This window comes from Manis javanica, chromosome 11 (genome assembly GCF_040802235.1).
Source record: "Manis javanica isolate MJ-LG chromosome 11, MJ_LKY, whole genome shotgun sequence".
Lineage (NCBI taxonomy): Eukaryota > Metazoa > Chordata > Mammalia > Pholidota > Manidae > Manis > Manis javanica.
In genome coordinates, this window is record NC_133166.1 from 75,673,229 (window position 1) to 75,690,638 (window position 17,410).

At 37.5% G+C, this 17,410-nt stretch overlaps 1 protein-coding gene across 5 annotated transcripts in view; it reads right to left on the reverse strand.

The window, feature by feature from the left end:
- Positions 1-17,410, reverse strand: part of AKT3 (AKT serine/threonine kinase 3) — a 345,951-nt gene that overhangs the window by 204,506 nt on the left and 124,035 nt on the right. Inside the window, exon 1 of one of the 5 annotated variants that reach the window (XM_073216706.1) lies at positions 13,398-13,718. The exons of the other annotated variants lie outside the window; for them this stretch is intronic. Within the exon in view, the coding sequence (XP_073072807.1) occupies positions 13,398-13,455 (58 nt within the window). The 5' untranslated portion in view covers positions 13,456-13,718. Of the gene's footprint in view, positions 1-13,397; positions 13,719-17,410 lie in introns of those variants that run through there. 5 annotated transcript variants of the gene reach the window in all.

Consider the following 17,410-nt stretch of genomic DNA (forward strand, 5'->3'; position numbering starts at 1 on the left):
TCCTAGGTAGAGCCTCAACCTGACTTGGCCTAGTTGCTCTGTGCTAAAAGATGTGAGAAGAAAAACACACTTGGTACGTTTAACCAGTTAAAGACATACTTTCTTCAAATATGAGTATCTCTGAAAATTACAAATTAATAAATATTAAGACAATGCAATTAGGGGCAAATCAAAATGCAATCACAACCTTTTTTTTTTTTTACTATCTTCTTCACTCACAGTATATTTCTCAGAAAAAAATAATCATATAAACCATTCTTTTAAAATATATGTTGCAACACAATCCATTGGCAAACAGGGCTACCAAAGATAAACAGTAGTACTCTAAATTCTTTTATTTTTCTTACCATTTTTTATATCATGGAGAGAAAAAGGAATTCACAACCCTGGCAAATTTATTATTCCAGTAAAATCTTGTCTATCTGATACCTTTAAGAAGGTCTCAGTATAGCATATTCATAGAATCAAAGAATGTCAGTGCTAAAAGGAAACAGATATTAGTGTAGTAACAAACAACCCTTTCTGCTGCTCCTGAAGAAAAAACTTCAGAGGTGAGATTAGCGTACAGATAACTTTTTGAAAAAGGTAAGATTTTAAAGATATCTTGGCATTATGATACATTTCATTTTTATACCAGATTTAATCTCTTCAGTTTACATAATAAAATCTCAAAAAGAGCCAAGCATAAAACAGTCCAAATAATTTCCCAACGCATTTCGGAAACAAATGCATTTTAGTTTTATAGTCACTAAAATTTACATAGCTTAAAAGGTCACAGCAAGTATTACATTGTTCTTGCAAACAAAATGTTTAACATTAAGAACAATTCATATATTTGACACATCTGCTAAATTCATATTGTAACTATGCTTACATATGAACTTATTATTATGAATGAGGAACACTATATAACAAAACTTTAGAGAAAAAGATATATAAATTGAAACAGAAACAAATTTATCACATAAACTCATAATTCCATCAAAGCAGTTCCATCTAATTTTTTACATTTCTAAAACATATTCTATGCAATCTTTTGAGTTCATGCATATGAAGAAAATGCTAAAGAAAAGATATAATTACCAAAAATTTGTTTTACAAGGGGTATTCCTCAATCACAAAACTTCATCGTTTCCAGTGACCATCACACCCCCCAGGTCAAAGCCTTTAAATAAACTTAGAGGGCCCTTACATTGTACAGAGTCAACAAATTCTTTCAAAGCAGCAAAAACAAATTCCAAACTTCAGAACCCTGGATGACAAATGCCCTGCTCAAATCCCACTAGAAAAGGAGAATTTCTTCTTAAATGTCAATAAATGAAGTAAAGATACATGTCTTCAATAAAATATCCAGTAACTGAGAACAAGAAATATCCTGTCAAATCACACTTCAAATATTAGACATGAGTAATATAAAAGAAATCACTTTAGATACCTTGTTAAGAAGTAATTAATCTTTCTCAAGGAATGGATGAAATAAATCTGGACACGCTTTTTTTGAAATTATCAAAGCTACTTTTCATTTATCATTTCCATACAAAATATTCAAAGTGAAATTGTTGATATGCATACATTGCCTTTTTTTCTTATACATCAGTATAAAGTAATAACAAGGTCTGAAAGACAATTTATAAATATGACTAGATGTTGTTATATTCAAAATAAACAAATTATGAATATCTGACCATGCTCTTACCAGGTTCTTTATCAAGAACCTTTATTACAAAGCAGCTAAAAACTCAATCCCAGTATAAGGAAATAGTTAGCTGGCCTGAGTGTTTTGAAGTACTTTCTGAATACCTCAGTCTCACACTCAAATCAGGAGCATCTGTCTGCCAACTGTCAAGATAATGTCTAGCCTGGGAGTTTTCCTGATTTCATCACTATTCATAGATGCCTGACACTGTTCAAAAAAAGAAGAAAAAGGAAGAAAAAACCCATACTTTCAAAGCCATTTCTTTTTCTGTATGTGATAGTAGAACTAAACAGAATTCATCACTTTGAACTCAGTTGACTCTGACTCAACTCACTGCCCCTCCATCTCTAGATCTCAGAGTTTCTAGAATTCTAGATAATTCACTAGGTCACACTACCTTCTCACTTTATGTTGTGACGGATTCAAGGATCTGATCCCTATGCTCAAAGCCTCTACTTTGCCATTATTTTCACAACTAAGATACAAAAGTACAATCCAGCCATCAACTCCTAAGGAAAACGGCACAACAAAAACTAGATTATTTTCAATGGCTTCTTTTTAGATGACACTACGAAATTCAAGTTAAATAAGGTTGTCTCTCTCAAGAAATTTCATTTAAAATTCATTCCTATGAAATGTACATCCTTATTTTTTATAAGTGAGATACAACAAATTCCATTTTATAACAAATTGATAATTCTCAAATTATTCAGAAATACTTGTACCAATGTCCTGTGAGAAAGGTGGGAAGACAGAGCCCTTTCCCTGATGTCCTCAAAGGAAAAAGTTTACCCCCAGGAGATGAGACAATTAGGCAGGACAAAATCAAGAAAAAGCAAGGAAAAAGAATGCTAAGAATTCAGAGAAAGGTTAAGACTACTCATTACTAAATGTACTGTAGCCCTATTTTCTCCTTTACATAGTAACAGAATCAGTGGGTTTTATCTCCATTTTTTTGTTATATAAACCCTATATGTATTAGAGAACTAATATGTGAACAAATCAATAATCAAGATCAAATATTGAAAATCAGTAAGACAGTTAGTTTCCAAAGACTTTTTTTCATATACAAAAATAAGGAAAAATTTTCTACATTATAAAACTTACTGCAATTTAAAATTATATCTGACAAAATTATGTATTAAACATTTCTAAGCTGAAATACATTTTCTTACTGATTTCCATCACAATTTAAGAGAAAGAGTCCTATAGTTAAGTGTAAATATGAATTACCATGGTACTTAATGCAAACATACCCATCTTGCAGGATCTCAAAGCTAGAAATTCTAATTCTAGTTTCTGGATAATTGCATTTTTAATAAGCATTCCAAGGGATTCTAATATAGGTATGCTATAGTCTAACATTATGAAATTCTACCTTAAATGCTATATTTCTACTGGGAGAAGACACTTGAATTTTCAATTACAATCCATATTTCATTCATCAAATCACTGGTCAACAAAAAGTTACAAGGTGTTGGGAAAAAAAAGAATAAAAGGCAACTACTATTCTGAAATATAAAAAGGTACACAAGTAATAAAACTAAAGTTCCCACAAAGTGCCGGCAGAGTTCCAAAGGGAGAATTCATTTTTGCATGGGACAAGGGAAAACTGGATGAAAGTGATGACATTTGAACAACATCTTGAAGGAATGATGGGCAGGATGTCACCATCTGACTGTCGTGAAGAACCTGTAGGTGTCTCCCCTAATCAGCAAGGGAAATGTTCCTAGATCCCCAGTAGGTGCCTGAAGCCACAGATAATAGCGAGCCCTATAGGTACTACATTTTTCCTGTACATACACAGTTCTGATAAAGTTTAATTTATAAATTAGAGGCAGTAAGAGATTGACAGCAATAACTAATAATAAAGTAGAACAATTATAGTAGACTACAACAAAAGTTATGTGAATGTGATCTCTCTCTCTCTCTCTCTCTCTCTCTCTCTCTCTCTCAGAGTATCTTCCTGTACTGCACTCACCCTTCTTGTGATGATATAAGGTAATAAAGTGCTACATGATGGGATGAAGTGGGGTGAATAACACAGGCATTGTGACACAATGTCAGGCTACCATTGATCTGATGATGATACATCAGAAGGAGGATCATTTGCTTCCAGACCGTGATTGACCACAGGTAACTGAAACCACAGACAAGGGGGACTACTGTACTCCAGGAGGGGAAAGGGCTGTCTGCAAAGATGCAGGAAGATGAATTATATGCCACTCTCCAGGAAAAGGCCACCAACATGGCTGGATAACAGAGCAATACATGTCAGCCTCTTTTCTGTGTCTACTTCAAAGACAACAGCAGTGTGCTCCAGCATTAACTCTGCTCACTGAACAAAGTGATTTGCAAGAACTAGGGGGTGGGGACATGAACCATGGAAAAAGATTAGCTCTTTAATGGCAACTAAATGAAATAATGTGTGTAAGAGAATCATCTATCTTTACATTGCTTTCGAAGGCCACTTTGGCTTTTTAATTATGCAGCTCATATATACCCAATTCTTCCAAAACATCACTGACAAGAAAAATGAGTGAAAATGGTAACAGTCTTATAGAGTATATATGCCACATATATGTGGCTATAAGATGTCATAATCAGTTCAGAATGAATAAGCAAGACACTATTACAATTTTCAACAGAGAAGCTAAAACCACATAGAAGTCTGAGTATGTGCATTCACTCATTTATCAAGTGCTTGGTAGAAGAGAGGAAAGGCTACTGCCCTTTTTAGAGGGTTAGTACTAATACTCATAAAGCTTACTACAGGGCAGATCTGGAGTTTTAACACCCCACCAACAATAATGTATCTATTAGGCTAATGGTCTTTTCAAGTCTGTTTTGATAACTCTGTTGCTGGACCATTATAATGGATCTTAAGTTTAATCAATTTGGAGTTCCAAAGGGGAGATGACCTACTCCCCAACATGTAAGCCTAATCTACTTCAATTATTTACAAAAGGTAGATAATAAAAGAACAAGATTGATTACATATGCATTAGAGGGCACTTAAGTAAACTCTAGTGGTAACACCTGGAAAACTACCCTGGAAGAAGAGTCAGTTTTTTAAAATCTACCAAAAAATGGGGTTAATATCATTTGACCTACCTACCAGATGTAAAAATATTTTATGCACATAAAATGATTTCAACTAGTGGAAATAACAACCAAAAATGTTGCAAACATTTAATATGGTGTTAATAATACCTAAATTCAATTTCTATAATAACTTACAAAAGTAGTTTCTCAAAACAGGCAACAATTTCCCTTAAAATTGTTTCCTTTTTAGTTACTCTACTTAAGGATCAACACTCTCCCAACTAACAGGAAGTTCTTTATCTGTGGACAAGGGCTCAGTCCCACATCCACAGAGGTAGTCAGAAGAACATAAGAAAAAAATGGACCAAAGGTTTAAGATACAAGGTTCAAAATGGGTCAGAATGCTCAAATTAACAGTCCAGTTTTTCTTCTTTAGTTTTTGTATGGTTCTTAAAGCCCTTGAAAGCCACAGCATCCTCATGAAAAAGCAGGTAATTGGGGAGGAATGCAGACAGAGAGAAAAAAGGAATCCGTTTTACCAAAGCAGCTGGCATCCTTCAGTGAATCTATCCATATAAAATCAGAGCAAGGCAGGTAAGATTCTGCCAATCCCATCCCATTTGGGCAGTTGCATGGGTGGCCCAGCCAACACTCCTGCCTGAACAGAGGACAGAGATGTCAGCACTGCTGTAAAACTTGCCTCCTGGGCCCCACTCAGTGAGCAACAGATTCCTTCCACACCTCCTGGTTATGACAGAAAATAAGCAATTCGCAGGAGTGTAAATGTTTTTGGTTAATGTGAACACATTAACATTTAAAAGGAGCCCAACCTATGTAATACATACTGAGGCTGAATACACACTGCTGGTCAAAATAAGGACAAGGCCGCTCAACCTGACATCTGTTAAGAGAGGAAGCATAAAGAGCAGACAACAGGCAACATTTAATTCTGGGTCAGTCTTCATAAATCAGCCTACCAGAAGATTTATTATTACAAGGATTCTTGCTCTTCACGGCAATTTATAGGTTGAAAAGTTGAAAACTATTCTTGAAACAATACTTTAGGGGTAATTAGAATTCATGAAACTAAGTTTCATATCCTCTTAATCAACAGAAAAGGAACCTCCACCCTCATATTTCAAAGCATTTCTAATAAAAAAAAGTAAAAGCAAGAAAGTGAAGCATCATGAATATTTTATATAAACACCAACTCAAAAATTTAATAGATCTAATCCTGATCTGAGTTTAAAAAAATAAGGGAATTACAATACTGATTTGTGTTACCCATAGTGAAATGTTGATATTTTATAAAAATTGACTTGTGTGGCACTCAGCTACTTCTCTCTAAAATAGGTGAAAAAAAATCACCATTTCAACAGCTTAAAGTAGAATGTTGTAATCCTATAACACTAATAGGTTAACAGAAACTACATACAACTTGTATACTGAAGACGGAAACTATCAACTCCCTAAACAACTATCTACATTAATAGACCTTTACTACTCCAGCAGACCCTAGCCAAGGCAAATGGTCTGGTCTGTTCATTACAGCCACTTCCCAAAACACCCATCATCTATTCAAAGGGAAGTGTCAACAGAGAATCTGCTCTCTCAGATTCTTTGAATCCCTTACTGTTGTATCAAAACTTTATATAATCCTAATCAAACACACACACACACACACACACACACACACACACACACACACTCACTCTGTATCAACTAAATCTGTCAACTTAAACTAAACTCTGGTCCTCAATAAATGCTGACTTTATTCTGTCCAGGTGGTGTTCTCCCCGACTTTTCAATCAACAATAACACAGCTTTGTACTATCAACACATTGTGAAGGAGCTACTTGGAAAGCCAGCATTTGACACTAAGCCAGTTATAAATTTTAATTATTTCAGGAAAAAAATGCAAAGAGTTTCTTTGGAACTTTCAGCTTGCTAATCCATCATACTGATAATTGTAAATTTGGATTACAAAACTTCTTATTTTAGCTAAAACTATATGAGAACAATTAAGGCTAGACAGACGATCACAATGCTCTTTTAGAAAAACTACGTTGTCATGTTAGTCATATGTTGTCAATTCTTCAAGGTTTCAAAGGATAATCAACCTAAAGAAAACATCAAAACAACCAAAAATCTTAAAGCTTTCTAAGATACTGAGTTTAAAGTACACATCCTTAAAATTACAAACCCATTTCCAATATAGACTTTAAGGCAGGAGTCAAATATCAGACTTCCCAGGAGAGGGAGGAAATTACTAGGGGATAAAAGCACCTAAGGAACCTAGTTCTTTAAAGAAAAGAGCCCTAGATTGAGTCACAAGGCTCTCCATTATTTAGACAGCAGGTAGAGTTTCAAGGGCCAACAAAAGTTCAGAAGGGAATGGCCAATAATTTAGGAGAAGCCAAAATAAGAAAATGTTTAAGAAAGGACTAGTACTAATTGTGCTGAATGGTATTAAGAAATAGAAGAAAAATATTAGCACAAAAAATGTTTGGTGGATTGGGAAACATGGAGATCGTCATGAACCAGACATAAGCCTTTTCAGTGGCATGATAAAAAAGGCAACTGGCTAGAGTGGTGTGGAGAAAACTGAAGTTGCTATGGCCAGGATCCTGACGTGAACTTAAACTACTTGATGATGTAACTGGCCTGCTGCTAGGCTAATACTTCCACACCCATAAACAATGAGCTATTATTAATTAAATCACTATATAAAGAGGTCTGCCCAGTGTGCTGGGCAGAGGCAGGGACAGAGGTGAATTACGGACCAGGAGACTGTTAGATGCAGATGTAATTCTATTGCTCGACCTATCGCCAAGAGAACAAGCTGCATAATAAACCCTTTTACCCCAAGAATGCTCCATTGTCAATCCTCAGTCTCACTGAATCCATGATGAACTTGCCAAGGGCTGAAACTCATTGGCAAGACAAAAGGTTTAAGAAATAGAAAGGTAACTAGAAGATGAGAAGGTGTAATCTGGCAATGCAGACAACATTCAAGAAATTTTATTGAAAGAGAAAGTAGAAATAGAGGCAGTAATTGCAATGGGATGCAAGCTGTCCAGGAAGGCTTTTCTCTTTAGGATAGAAGATACTAGTGCATGTTTATAAGCTGATGTGAATGATTAAAGTGGTGAATGTGGATACAGTGAAGATTCCAATGGCCAGGATCCTCATCTGAACCTAAACTACTTGATGATGTAACTGGCTTGCTGCTAGACTACTGCTTCCACACCCGTAGGCAATAAGCTACTACTGACTGAGTCACTACATAAAGAGCTCTGCCCAGTGCTCTGGGCAAAGGCAGAGGCCAAGGAGGTTTACAGACCTGCAGACTGTCAGATGAAAACAATTCAAGTGCTTGACCTACTGCCAGAAGAACAAGCCAGGTAATAAACCCTGTCACCCCAAAAATGATCCATTGTCATTCCTTGTTCTCACTGAATCCATAGTGAACTTGCCCAGGGCTGGAACCTATTGGAAAAAACAACTGGTGATGTTGGCAGGATTCACTGTTGACCAAAGAACAGGCTGCCCTTGTGGGAGGGGTGCTTCAGTGGCTGCCCCTATGAATGGAAAGACAATTGACTGTCCCCCCCAGTGGGTATGTGGTCTGAGGTAGCTTGCCTCCTAGAGGGCTGGGCCCCACCCCAGGACTGGAGGCAGGTGGAGGTCACACCTGAGGCAGCAGGGGTGGCCTTTGGTATAGTAAGTAGGTCCCATGAGGCAGCGGGGACTGTGGGTTGGCTGCTTCTCATAAAAAAGTCCACAGATGAGAACATGCTCCTGAAAGAGATACAAGAAATGGCAGCATGAGAATGAGCTGCAAACTGCTGTGGATTCATTGAAGAATGAAATGGCATTTTTATGAGAGGAGGCAGCACAAAACACTGGCTGCAAGGCGCCATTGAGGACGTAAAAAATTTGTTGTTTACTGAAATGGCATCACTATGAGGTATTGTGGAAGAGGTAAAGGCCGTGAAGGAAAAGGACGGATGCCTGCAAAAAGCACAAGAAGAGGCAGTGTGAGAACGTGAGCTGTGAGGTCCAGTGGAGGAGGTAAAAGATTCCTTACAGAATGAGACAGCAGCGCTGTCAGGTGCTCTGAAGGAGGAAAAGGCAATGGAAGAGAAGGATGTACTCCTGAAGGAAGCACAGGATGAGGTGGCACTGTAGAAAAGATAAAGGATGTAGCAGAGGAGGCACTCAGGGGAGTGGAGAGAAAGGTGCCATCAGCCTCAGAAATGGAGAAGCTGGGGAAAGAATCTCTACTGAAAGTATGCCCAGTGATTGTAAAGAAAATAAAGACACAGCAATGAAGGGTTCCCCTAAGAGAGGTGTAGCCACCTTCCCACGTCGTGGAGTACTCTATGCTCCACCCCTATACTCAGGCTGAGCTGGCAGATTTGGGCTCCCGGTTCCAGCACAAGCCTTCAGAGTCAATATCAGCTTGGCTCCTGCATCTGAGGGATTTAGAGGTAGATGGAATTGTTCTGTCAGGATCAGAGATGGGAAAGCTGGCTTCCCTGACAGTTCAGCCTGCCTTGAGACAGCTATTACAAAATGCACATCAGACCCCAGGAAATCACTACCTCCTCAATTGGCTTATGGCTGGACTTCATGCTGTGTGGCCAAATCAGGGTGATTTACCATCCTCCCACAGCAGACAAATGCTGAGCTCCAACAGGTGTTACCGGAACTAGGCATGAAAAATGCCATCTATAGTCCAGAGAATTATGGCCCAGACAAGGAGCCTTTTACTGCAGGGATGAGAAATGCTGTACTTCAAATGGCTCCCACATCCCTCTTTGGGCCTCTAGTGGCCATTCTTGCCCCTCACTTAGGGAAGCCCATAAGTGAGGTTACCAATACAGTAGCAGACTTAGGAGAGGCTGAAGCAGTGAGAGCATAGAAAGAAAGAAGGTCTGCTACTCAGAGGAAGAATTTAAAGGGCCCCATGAAGGTTACAAGGACCCAGATGTGGGTTGATTTAATATGGGAAGGAGCAGACAGATGGGAATTAGATGGGAAGTCAAATAGAATCTTACTGGAGCTGTGGCAATAAGTGAAACCTGAGTAGTAGTTCCAGCCATTAAAAACAAAGAGGCAGAGGCCAGAGACAGAGCCACAAGTCCAGCCTGTGTGTTTGCAAGGCTTCCTGCTGGAGAATGAGCCAACCTCAACTTTCCCCACAATAGGATACAAAATTTCAAAAGTTGGATTTCAAATACATACAATGATGGAAACACAAAACAATAATAACATTTCTAGACAATAAAATTTTATAAAAGACTATAATTTTTCTTCTTCAGAAATACTTTTAATTTCCCCCCAGTGAAAATGGGTCATTTTTAATACCAGAATAATTTGTTTTCATTTTGCCTGTATTGTAAATGTTTCCCTCTCAACTTACTTCTTCCAAAGATCATTAAATATTTATGTTTTTCAAAAATGTCTTTGGATCATTTTGTTTATAACATCAAAATTTACACGTAAATATCTGGGACATTAAAAGCAATCTACTACAAGCCAAAGCAAAAGCAAAAGAATGCAACAACCTGCTGTAGCTAATCTCATGTTGCAGCAGTTTATTTCCATAGCTACTACACTTTCAAGTTAAGCTCATGATTAAGATCACCAATAATAAGGCCACAGAGGACAGTCTATAAGAATTTAGAGAACATTTGCATATAGCAAGAAAAAGAGGTAATGGGAAGGACCCACATTAGCAACATGGATGAATCCAGTTTCTTCTGTGCACAAAGAACGCCAGCTTCACACAAGAAGTATATAGCCACAGACCTAGAAACTAACAGCCACAAATATTTAAAAGTCAATAGGGAAATTATTGTGTAGGCCCCTTTGTCCAAAAAGTAGTGTTCTGTGACAAAAGAGAGACAAAAGAATGCACTAGAAGTGAAATGCTGAGATAATACAGCCCAGTATCTCAGCTCATGGAATGATCACATTTGTAAACTAAGACGTCATGCCTCACTTTAATGTCTTCCAAATTAGTAAGCTCTGGGTTAGAATCCTAGACCTCCTGTTTAATGGCTGTACAGCCTTAGACCATTTACTTCACTAACTCTTAGGATCCTCATTTTTAATTTCAGGATTGTAATATTCTACCTGGAGCACTCTTAAGTGAATGAAATGAAATACAGATAATATTTAGTGAAAAACCTGATACGTAATTATAACTTAATAATTTTTAGTTTGTTCATAATTTTTGTCATCTCCACATGCCATCTGCATTACCTATTTAATATGTTTCTTTATATAGGTGTACATATATTTTTCCTAAATAGATGTAGTCACCTTAACAATACTACCTACTGAGAGGCTGAGTATGAAAACATATGATGATCAGACCATATACGACAACAGACTCTGGTCCACCACCTCTGCAGCCAGCTCGGGGAGCCAAATTGCTCTGCAGCTAGAACACTCAGGCCCTGGGCAAGGACCACCACTTCCCAAATTTTGCTTCTGCTTCCAACTCTGACCAACCAGAGAGAGCTAAATCCACTCCCCTAACCAATCACATATGATGCCCACCTCCCCATGCCACAGCCTCCCACAGGAAGCCTTCTGTGTTTACTCTAAAGCTTTCCCTGCCTGACGAGTATCAGCCACATGGAAGTTGAGGTGGCTGACTCCCTTGCCATGAAAACTGAGTAAATCTCTGTTCTCATTTGTGGATAGTCTGGGTTGATTTCCACACCATGAAAGGACAGATCTGATAGGCTAGTCACATTTTTCTAGATATATAGAAAAAAGTAATTAATAAAAGGTACAATGTCTCTCCCCGTGTACTACCTGAAACAATCATCAAATGTCACATTTTGGGAAGTGATGCATGGCACCTGGGGTACAGATGGGACTGCTAACCACTTGCAGGATTCTCAACGAAACAGGCCAACCCTATAGCCTCTTATGGAGATAAAGTTAACAAGCTTCCCTTCTAATCTCTATAAAAAGTATCTTCTTTATTTATACTTCTAATTCAGAATTCCTGAAGTCTGATGGTACTGTCAGAGTATTTTATGGCGTGAGGAAAACAGACTCTAGAATGCTAAGTCAGACCATCTGTCCACAGCTTAACAGGGACCAGGCCCAGAAGTCTGATTGAGTCTGAGTGTGGAAGAAGTGGAAACAATTGCCACAGACTAATGGTTATATGGATGGCCATTTGAAATGCCTGTGGCCCTCATCCGCACCCATATTTCAAGACGTAAAGTTTGAGGTGTAAATATTCCTACAGCAGAGCTATTCAACAATGTGATGCAAAGTTAGAACATTAAGAAATAAGATGAAGTATCTGCTTCTTTGCTTAAAAGATAGATCTATTATTCATTTAAACCTAGTTATTTTTTTTTAATTGGTCTAAAAATTTTCCAGTGTGGACTGAATTTAGCTAACCAATAAGCTTAGATATTTCACAATCTCTGTAATTCTTAAATTATGTCATATGTGTCTTTAAATAATAGCTGCAGACTCCGGTTGGTTTAGAAATTTGGTATACTACTGTTTAGTGCTGACTTCAAAGAGCTGCTGTATAACTGACACTGGTTCATTTTAAAAAGGACAAGTTTGTGTACTGATAAATACAAACCTAATTCAAGTTTGGAAAAATAAAGAACAAATACCAATGAAGAAACAACAAAGACCCTCAACAACTGTAGGTAACACATCATTGTCATGTGCTCTTGCCAACCAGCATTGTTGTGGTTCTACAAAGAATCCAGTGCACCAGACCGTAGCTAATTATGTATATTCAAGTGATTAGCAAGCACTTGTTGCCTCTTTCACACCACCCTCCAAACAGCAGCCTTTGAGAGGAGAATAGACTGCAAATTTATTGAGAGAACACTGTTAATCCTTTGGGGAGAATGTAAATGTAAACAGGACTACTCTACATCAAGGTGCTTTGACAGCAACAATCATCTGCATAAACACATGCTCAACAACAAACAGGTGTTCTATTTCACAACTAGCACCCATTTGATGCTTTCAAGTAAGCATTATGCACAAACTGTTAGGAGTACTTTGAAACCAGCTGCAATTACTATAATTAGCTGCCTTCCTACACTTTGTTTCCTTCTACCTGTTCATTACTGTGCTAGGCCTACGCATAACACTCTCTAAGTAAAATGACCATTTCAGGGCTTTCACTCTTACAGCACAAAAAGAGGACAGACTAGAGTCAATTTAAACTAATTTAATAGTAACCTTCTGTAAAACAGCCTAATCAGTACTAAAGACAAAACTCCAAACTTTTGTTTTAAAACATATGCTATTAAGACAAAGAAGTTCTTTTTCCAAAGTTGTTTAAGGTTTTGACTGAGGAAAGACCCAAATTACTGTAGTACTGACAAATAGGTGAGGAAAAGAGGAAGTATTTTAAAAGTCTATCAATCAAAGAATGAGTAAAATGTAGTGACATTTATTCAAATGGAATACTATGCAGCAGTTAAAAATGTATGCCACACTGTAGGGAGAATGGAGGCTACCATGGCCAGGATCCTCACCTGACCCTGGCCTGCTCGTCCAGGCCACTGTGCTTGTTCAGTGCTGGCAGGTGCAGGCTTGCACATGTGTTGGCAATGAGCTACTACTGACTCCATATAAAGAGCCCTACCTGGTGTTCTGGTGTTGCAGAGTGAGAAGGCCTGGTGGCAGAAATGGACTTGCTGCATGCTGACTGCCCTGGAGGCGGACGTGATTCTAACACTTGACCTGCCATCACAAGAATAAAGCTTGGTTGTTAAGACCTTTAACCCCAAAACATTTGTTGTTATTCAGTCTCCCCAAATCCAGAGCATACTTGCCCGGTGCTGAAACACTCAGGAGAGACACATACTAACAGGTATAGCTATAATTACAAAGCATAGGTAGAGCACAAAACATAATACTGAGTGAAAAAAAGGAAATTTCAGAATGCTAAGAAGTAAAGGCTAACCATCATAAAAAGTATGGAGTAACCAAATCAATACCTATTGGAGTAACCAAATCAATACCTGTATTACTATAAGCATAATTCTAAAAGTCAGGATTTTCAAATATATTAATACAAAGCACAAAAACAAAAAAGTCAAATTTGGCAGGGTGTCACAATTGGAAAAATTTGGCAGTACTGATCCTCCTAAACTCCAATCCAGTGATAGATACACTGTCAAGTCCATGGGCACAGGGTTGTGACAGCCCCTTGTGTCAGGGTATCTCCTGTACTAGCACCTCCAGTGAACAGGAAGTATGACCCAGAGAAGAACTCATGAATGAATGAGTATATGAGGGAGGGAGTGAATGAGAGAATAAGTGAAGTTCACTAACAAACTGAACTGCTAGAATAATGACTGATTTTTAAAATGTGAGCTAAAAAGGAAAAGTAAATATTATTACATTGCTTTAAAATATTTCTTAAAATACCATTTTAGCAAGATTTTTTAAAACTTTAACAGGCTACTCAAACAATAATGAGCAATATTATTTTATAGCCAGAAACGTATTTTGTCCTATATTCCCTCAAAGCATTTTTCTTCGTTATCTCTTTCACTGTAGAACTGGTTAAATACAATGCCCACCACATAAAGTTGTTACAAGGCTTAAGCGATATAATATACGTAAAGCAATCAGCATAGTGCCTGGCACATACTGTAGTGAGTGATCAATACACGTTAGAAATTACAATCACCAATCATTATCAACTATAAAAATCAACGTTCAAATTCCAAAAAACTGAGATCAAGGAAATAACAAAAGGCCTCAATGACTGGATCTGATGTCCAATGGTAATAAAATTTACTGAAAAGGGTACTGAAGAAACCATAGTTCTGGAAGAAAGCAAGAATTAGGAGGAAACTGGCTCTATAGATAAAAGTTAAGAAAGTTAGGAAAATAACAGCTGTACAGCAGTGTTGGTCTTCAAGATATTTCAAAGGCAAAACAAAACAAGAATGAAGAATAGTGTTAATAGGACAATCTTGGAGAAACGAGGAATCTTGCCAAGTGCCACATGCTAAGATGAAGCACTGGAGCCCAACGACAAGTGGGAAAGCAAGACATGTCCCAGAGGTGGATAGAGGCTTGCTCAAGATTCATCTATTTTCAACCTCACGCCCAACTGATTCCAGCAGATACTACCCGTTTGGCTGCTTTCTTACCACCCTCCCAGTGGGTAGTGCCTGTGATACTGGCACTTCGTGGACACTTAGAAAGGTTTGCTGAATGAATGTCTATGGTGCATCACTTCCACAGCATCAAAAATACACCACCTGCACACAGGAGTTTCTCTCCAGCATCACTCCTCACCCATCACCTCCTCACAGACCACCTCCAGCCCTGCAGATCTCCTTTCATTCCAGAAGGGTCCAGGTTCCATTCTTCACACTCTTGTTGGAGTCTCTTCCAGTAAATTGCTGCCTTTCCCACTCTAACAGTTAATTCTTCCTCTTCCTTTAGGTAAGAGCTTTACTTTCTTCACAACCTCTAGAAAGCCTCTTTTGACTCTCTCATGTGTAAGATGCAAAAGCTTGGGCAAGTCACTCTGTTTCTCCATGCCTCAGTATGCACCTGTAAATGGGGATATTAGTGCTTACCACATAAGACTGCTTTGAGAACTAAATGAGGTAATTCATGTGAAGTGCCTAAAATAGTACTTGGCAAGTAGTAACAGCTCAGTAAGGCATACCTACCTTTGTTAAGAGTTTCTTTTAGACATTATTACTATTACATCTCTGTACCTACTATGGCATTTGCCATGTATGGATTCCACTGTATGTGCCAAGAAAGATGAAAAGTAGAAAGAGAAAAATAAAAATGAAGAGGTAAGCAGAAGGCAAAAGGAAAAGTGAGCACTCAAGACAGGGATGAACAGAGTGAAAGAGACAAGAGAAAGGGTAGACTTCCTTAATCAGAGATTACTGAAATGATACTAATCTCCTGTTTCAAGGATATGACTTTCCTCTTGAGCCCGTAAAGATTCTACACTAAATAAGACAACAATTAAGAGTGCACTAAAGGAAGTTACTGGGTGTCAGTGATGAGAAAAATATTTTGCTATAAATCAGATGAAATGAAATCAAGGGTCAAAAGGATTTCTCATCCTAATCTGGAAATAAAAATCACACATAGAAACTGATCTAAGCTAAAGTAGGACACACTCATAAATTATGAAAAGATTCCAAAACACTGAAGTACTTCAGTCTTTTTATCCAAATTAGCTGTTCATTCTAAAATAATATAGTGTAGCATTATAACCAGAGATTAAGATAAACTAATACACTCAAATTGCACCAACTACATCTACAGCCCAGAGAAGTTAAACAGCAGAAAGCAACAATGAATAGACTCTTCACCAAAGAAGAAATGTTTGTTTTTGCAGGTTAGCTCAACCATTTTTTTCACATTTGCATTCTAATAGTTCTACTTGGTCTCCCCATTATGCAACAGTTCTTTACAATACAGCCAGCTACCCTGACAACTGGGTTCCTCTGCCAGAGTGGCTTTGTCTAAATCCTAAAGCTGGGCTTGGCTTTGCACTGAGCCCAGCGGCTGCCTGTGATCTGAATGCCAATGAAGAGTACAGACCCTGTTGTCTAACCAGCCAGAGACTAAAAGGTCTCTTTGGGGTCAACAAACTGTCTCGACTACTTTCATAAGCTTAAGAGACTGGAAAATGAGACGAGAAATGCATCCTATTTCTTAGGAGGACAATAGAAAAAAGTATTAAACATTTAGACTTCATCAGATACTTCATGGCTTCAACTTTGGAGAAGGGGCTAGTAAACCTTCACGTGTAAATACAGTGTTTATTCTTTAAACTGGAATAAACTTAATCTCAAAGAAAAAGTGTAAATAAATTGGAATTACCATATCAAATTTGAGGTTGTTTAGACAATTCATATATTCAAAATGATATAAAAACCTTGTGTCCTATTTCCCACTTGGTAATAATTGATTGAAGGAGATAAATGACAAGGATATCAAGATGGCAAACCATTACATTACACTGTAAAATTTAGTCTTCAGCTACAATCTAAGAAATGCAAAATTATGTCATTCTAAGTAATTCCTAGGTAGCATCTACTGAACAATCTACTGACATTAAACATTTAAAATGCTAAAAAATCCATAGTAAAAGCACAAATATACTGCTTTAACTACATAGTTTTAGTTCAAGTATCAATGAAAAATAGGATGCATTGTTTTTTGTTTTCTTTATTTATATTTTAGTTTTGGAGGCTCCCTTTTTCTCTCTTGCAACTAATTCACCACCTCTCTTCTGTAATCAAATGCCAAATCCTCTGTTTTACCTCCTAGACAGCTCTGCAACTTCTCCATCTAACCCCACTCCCACAACCCTAACTCAGATTAGCACGTCACCTCTGCTTTGCTTCAAGAGCCTCCAAACTACTGTCTGGCCAGAGTCCAACAGATACATAATGCCAGCCACGTATGTAATTTTACATTTTCTAAAAACCATATTTATAAAGGAAAAAACAGGTAAAATTATTTTAAATAATATATTTTACTTAGCCAAGTATATCCAAGATATTGTATCTTCTAACAAGTAATCAGTTAAAAACTTGAGATATTTTACCTTCTTTTCTTCCCCAAAGCATGAATTCAAAAATCCAGCATGTATTTTACACC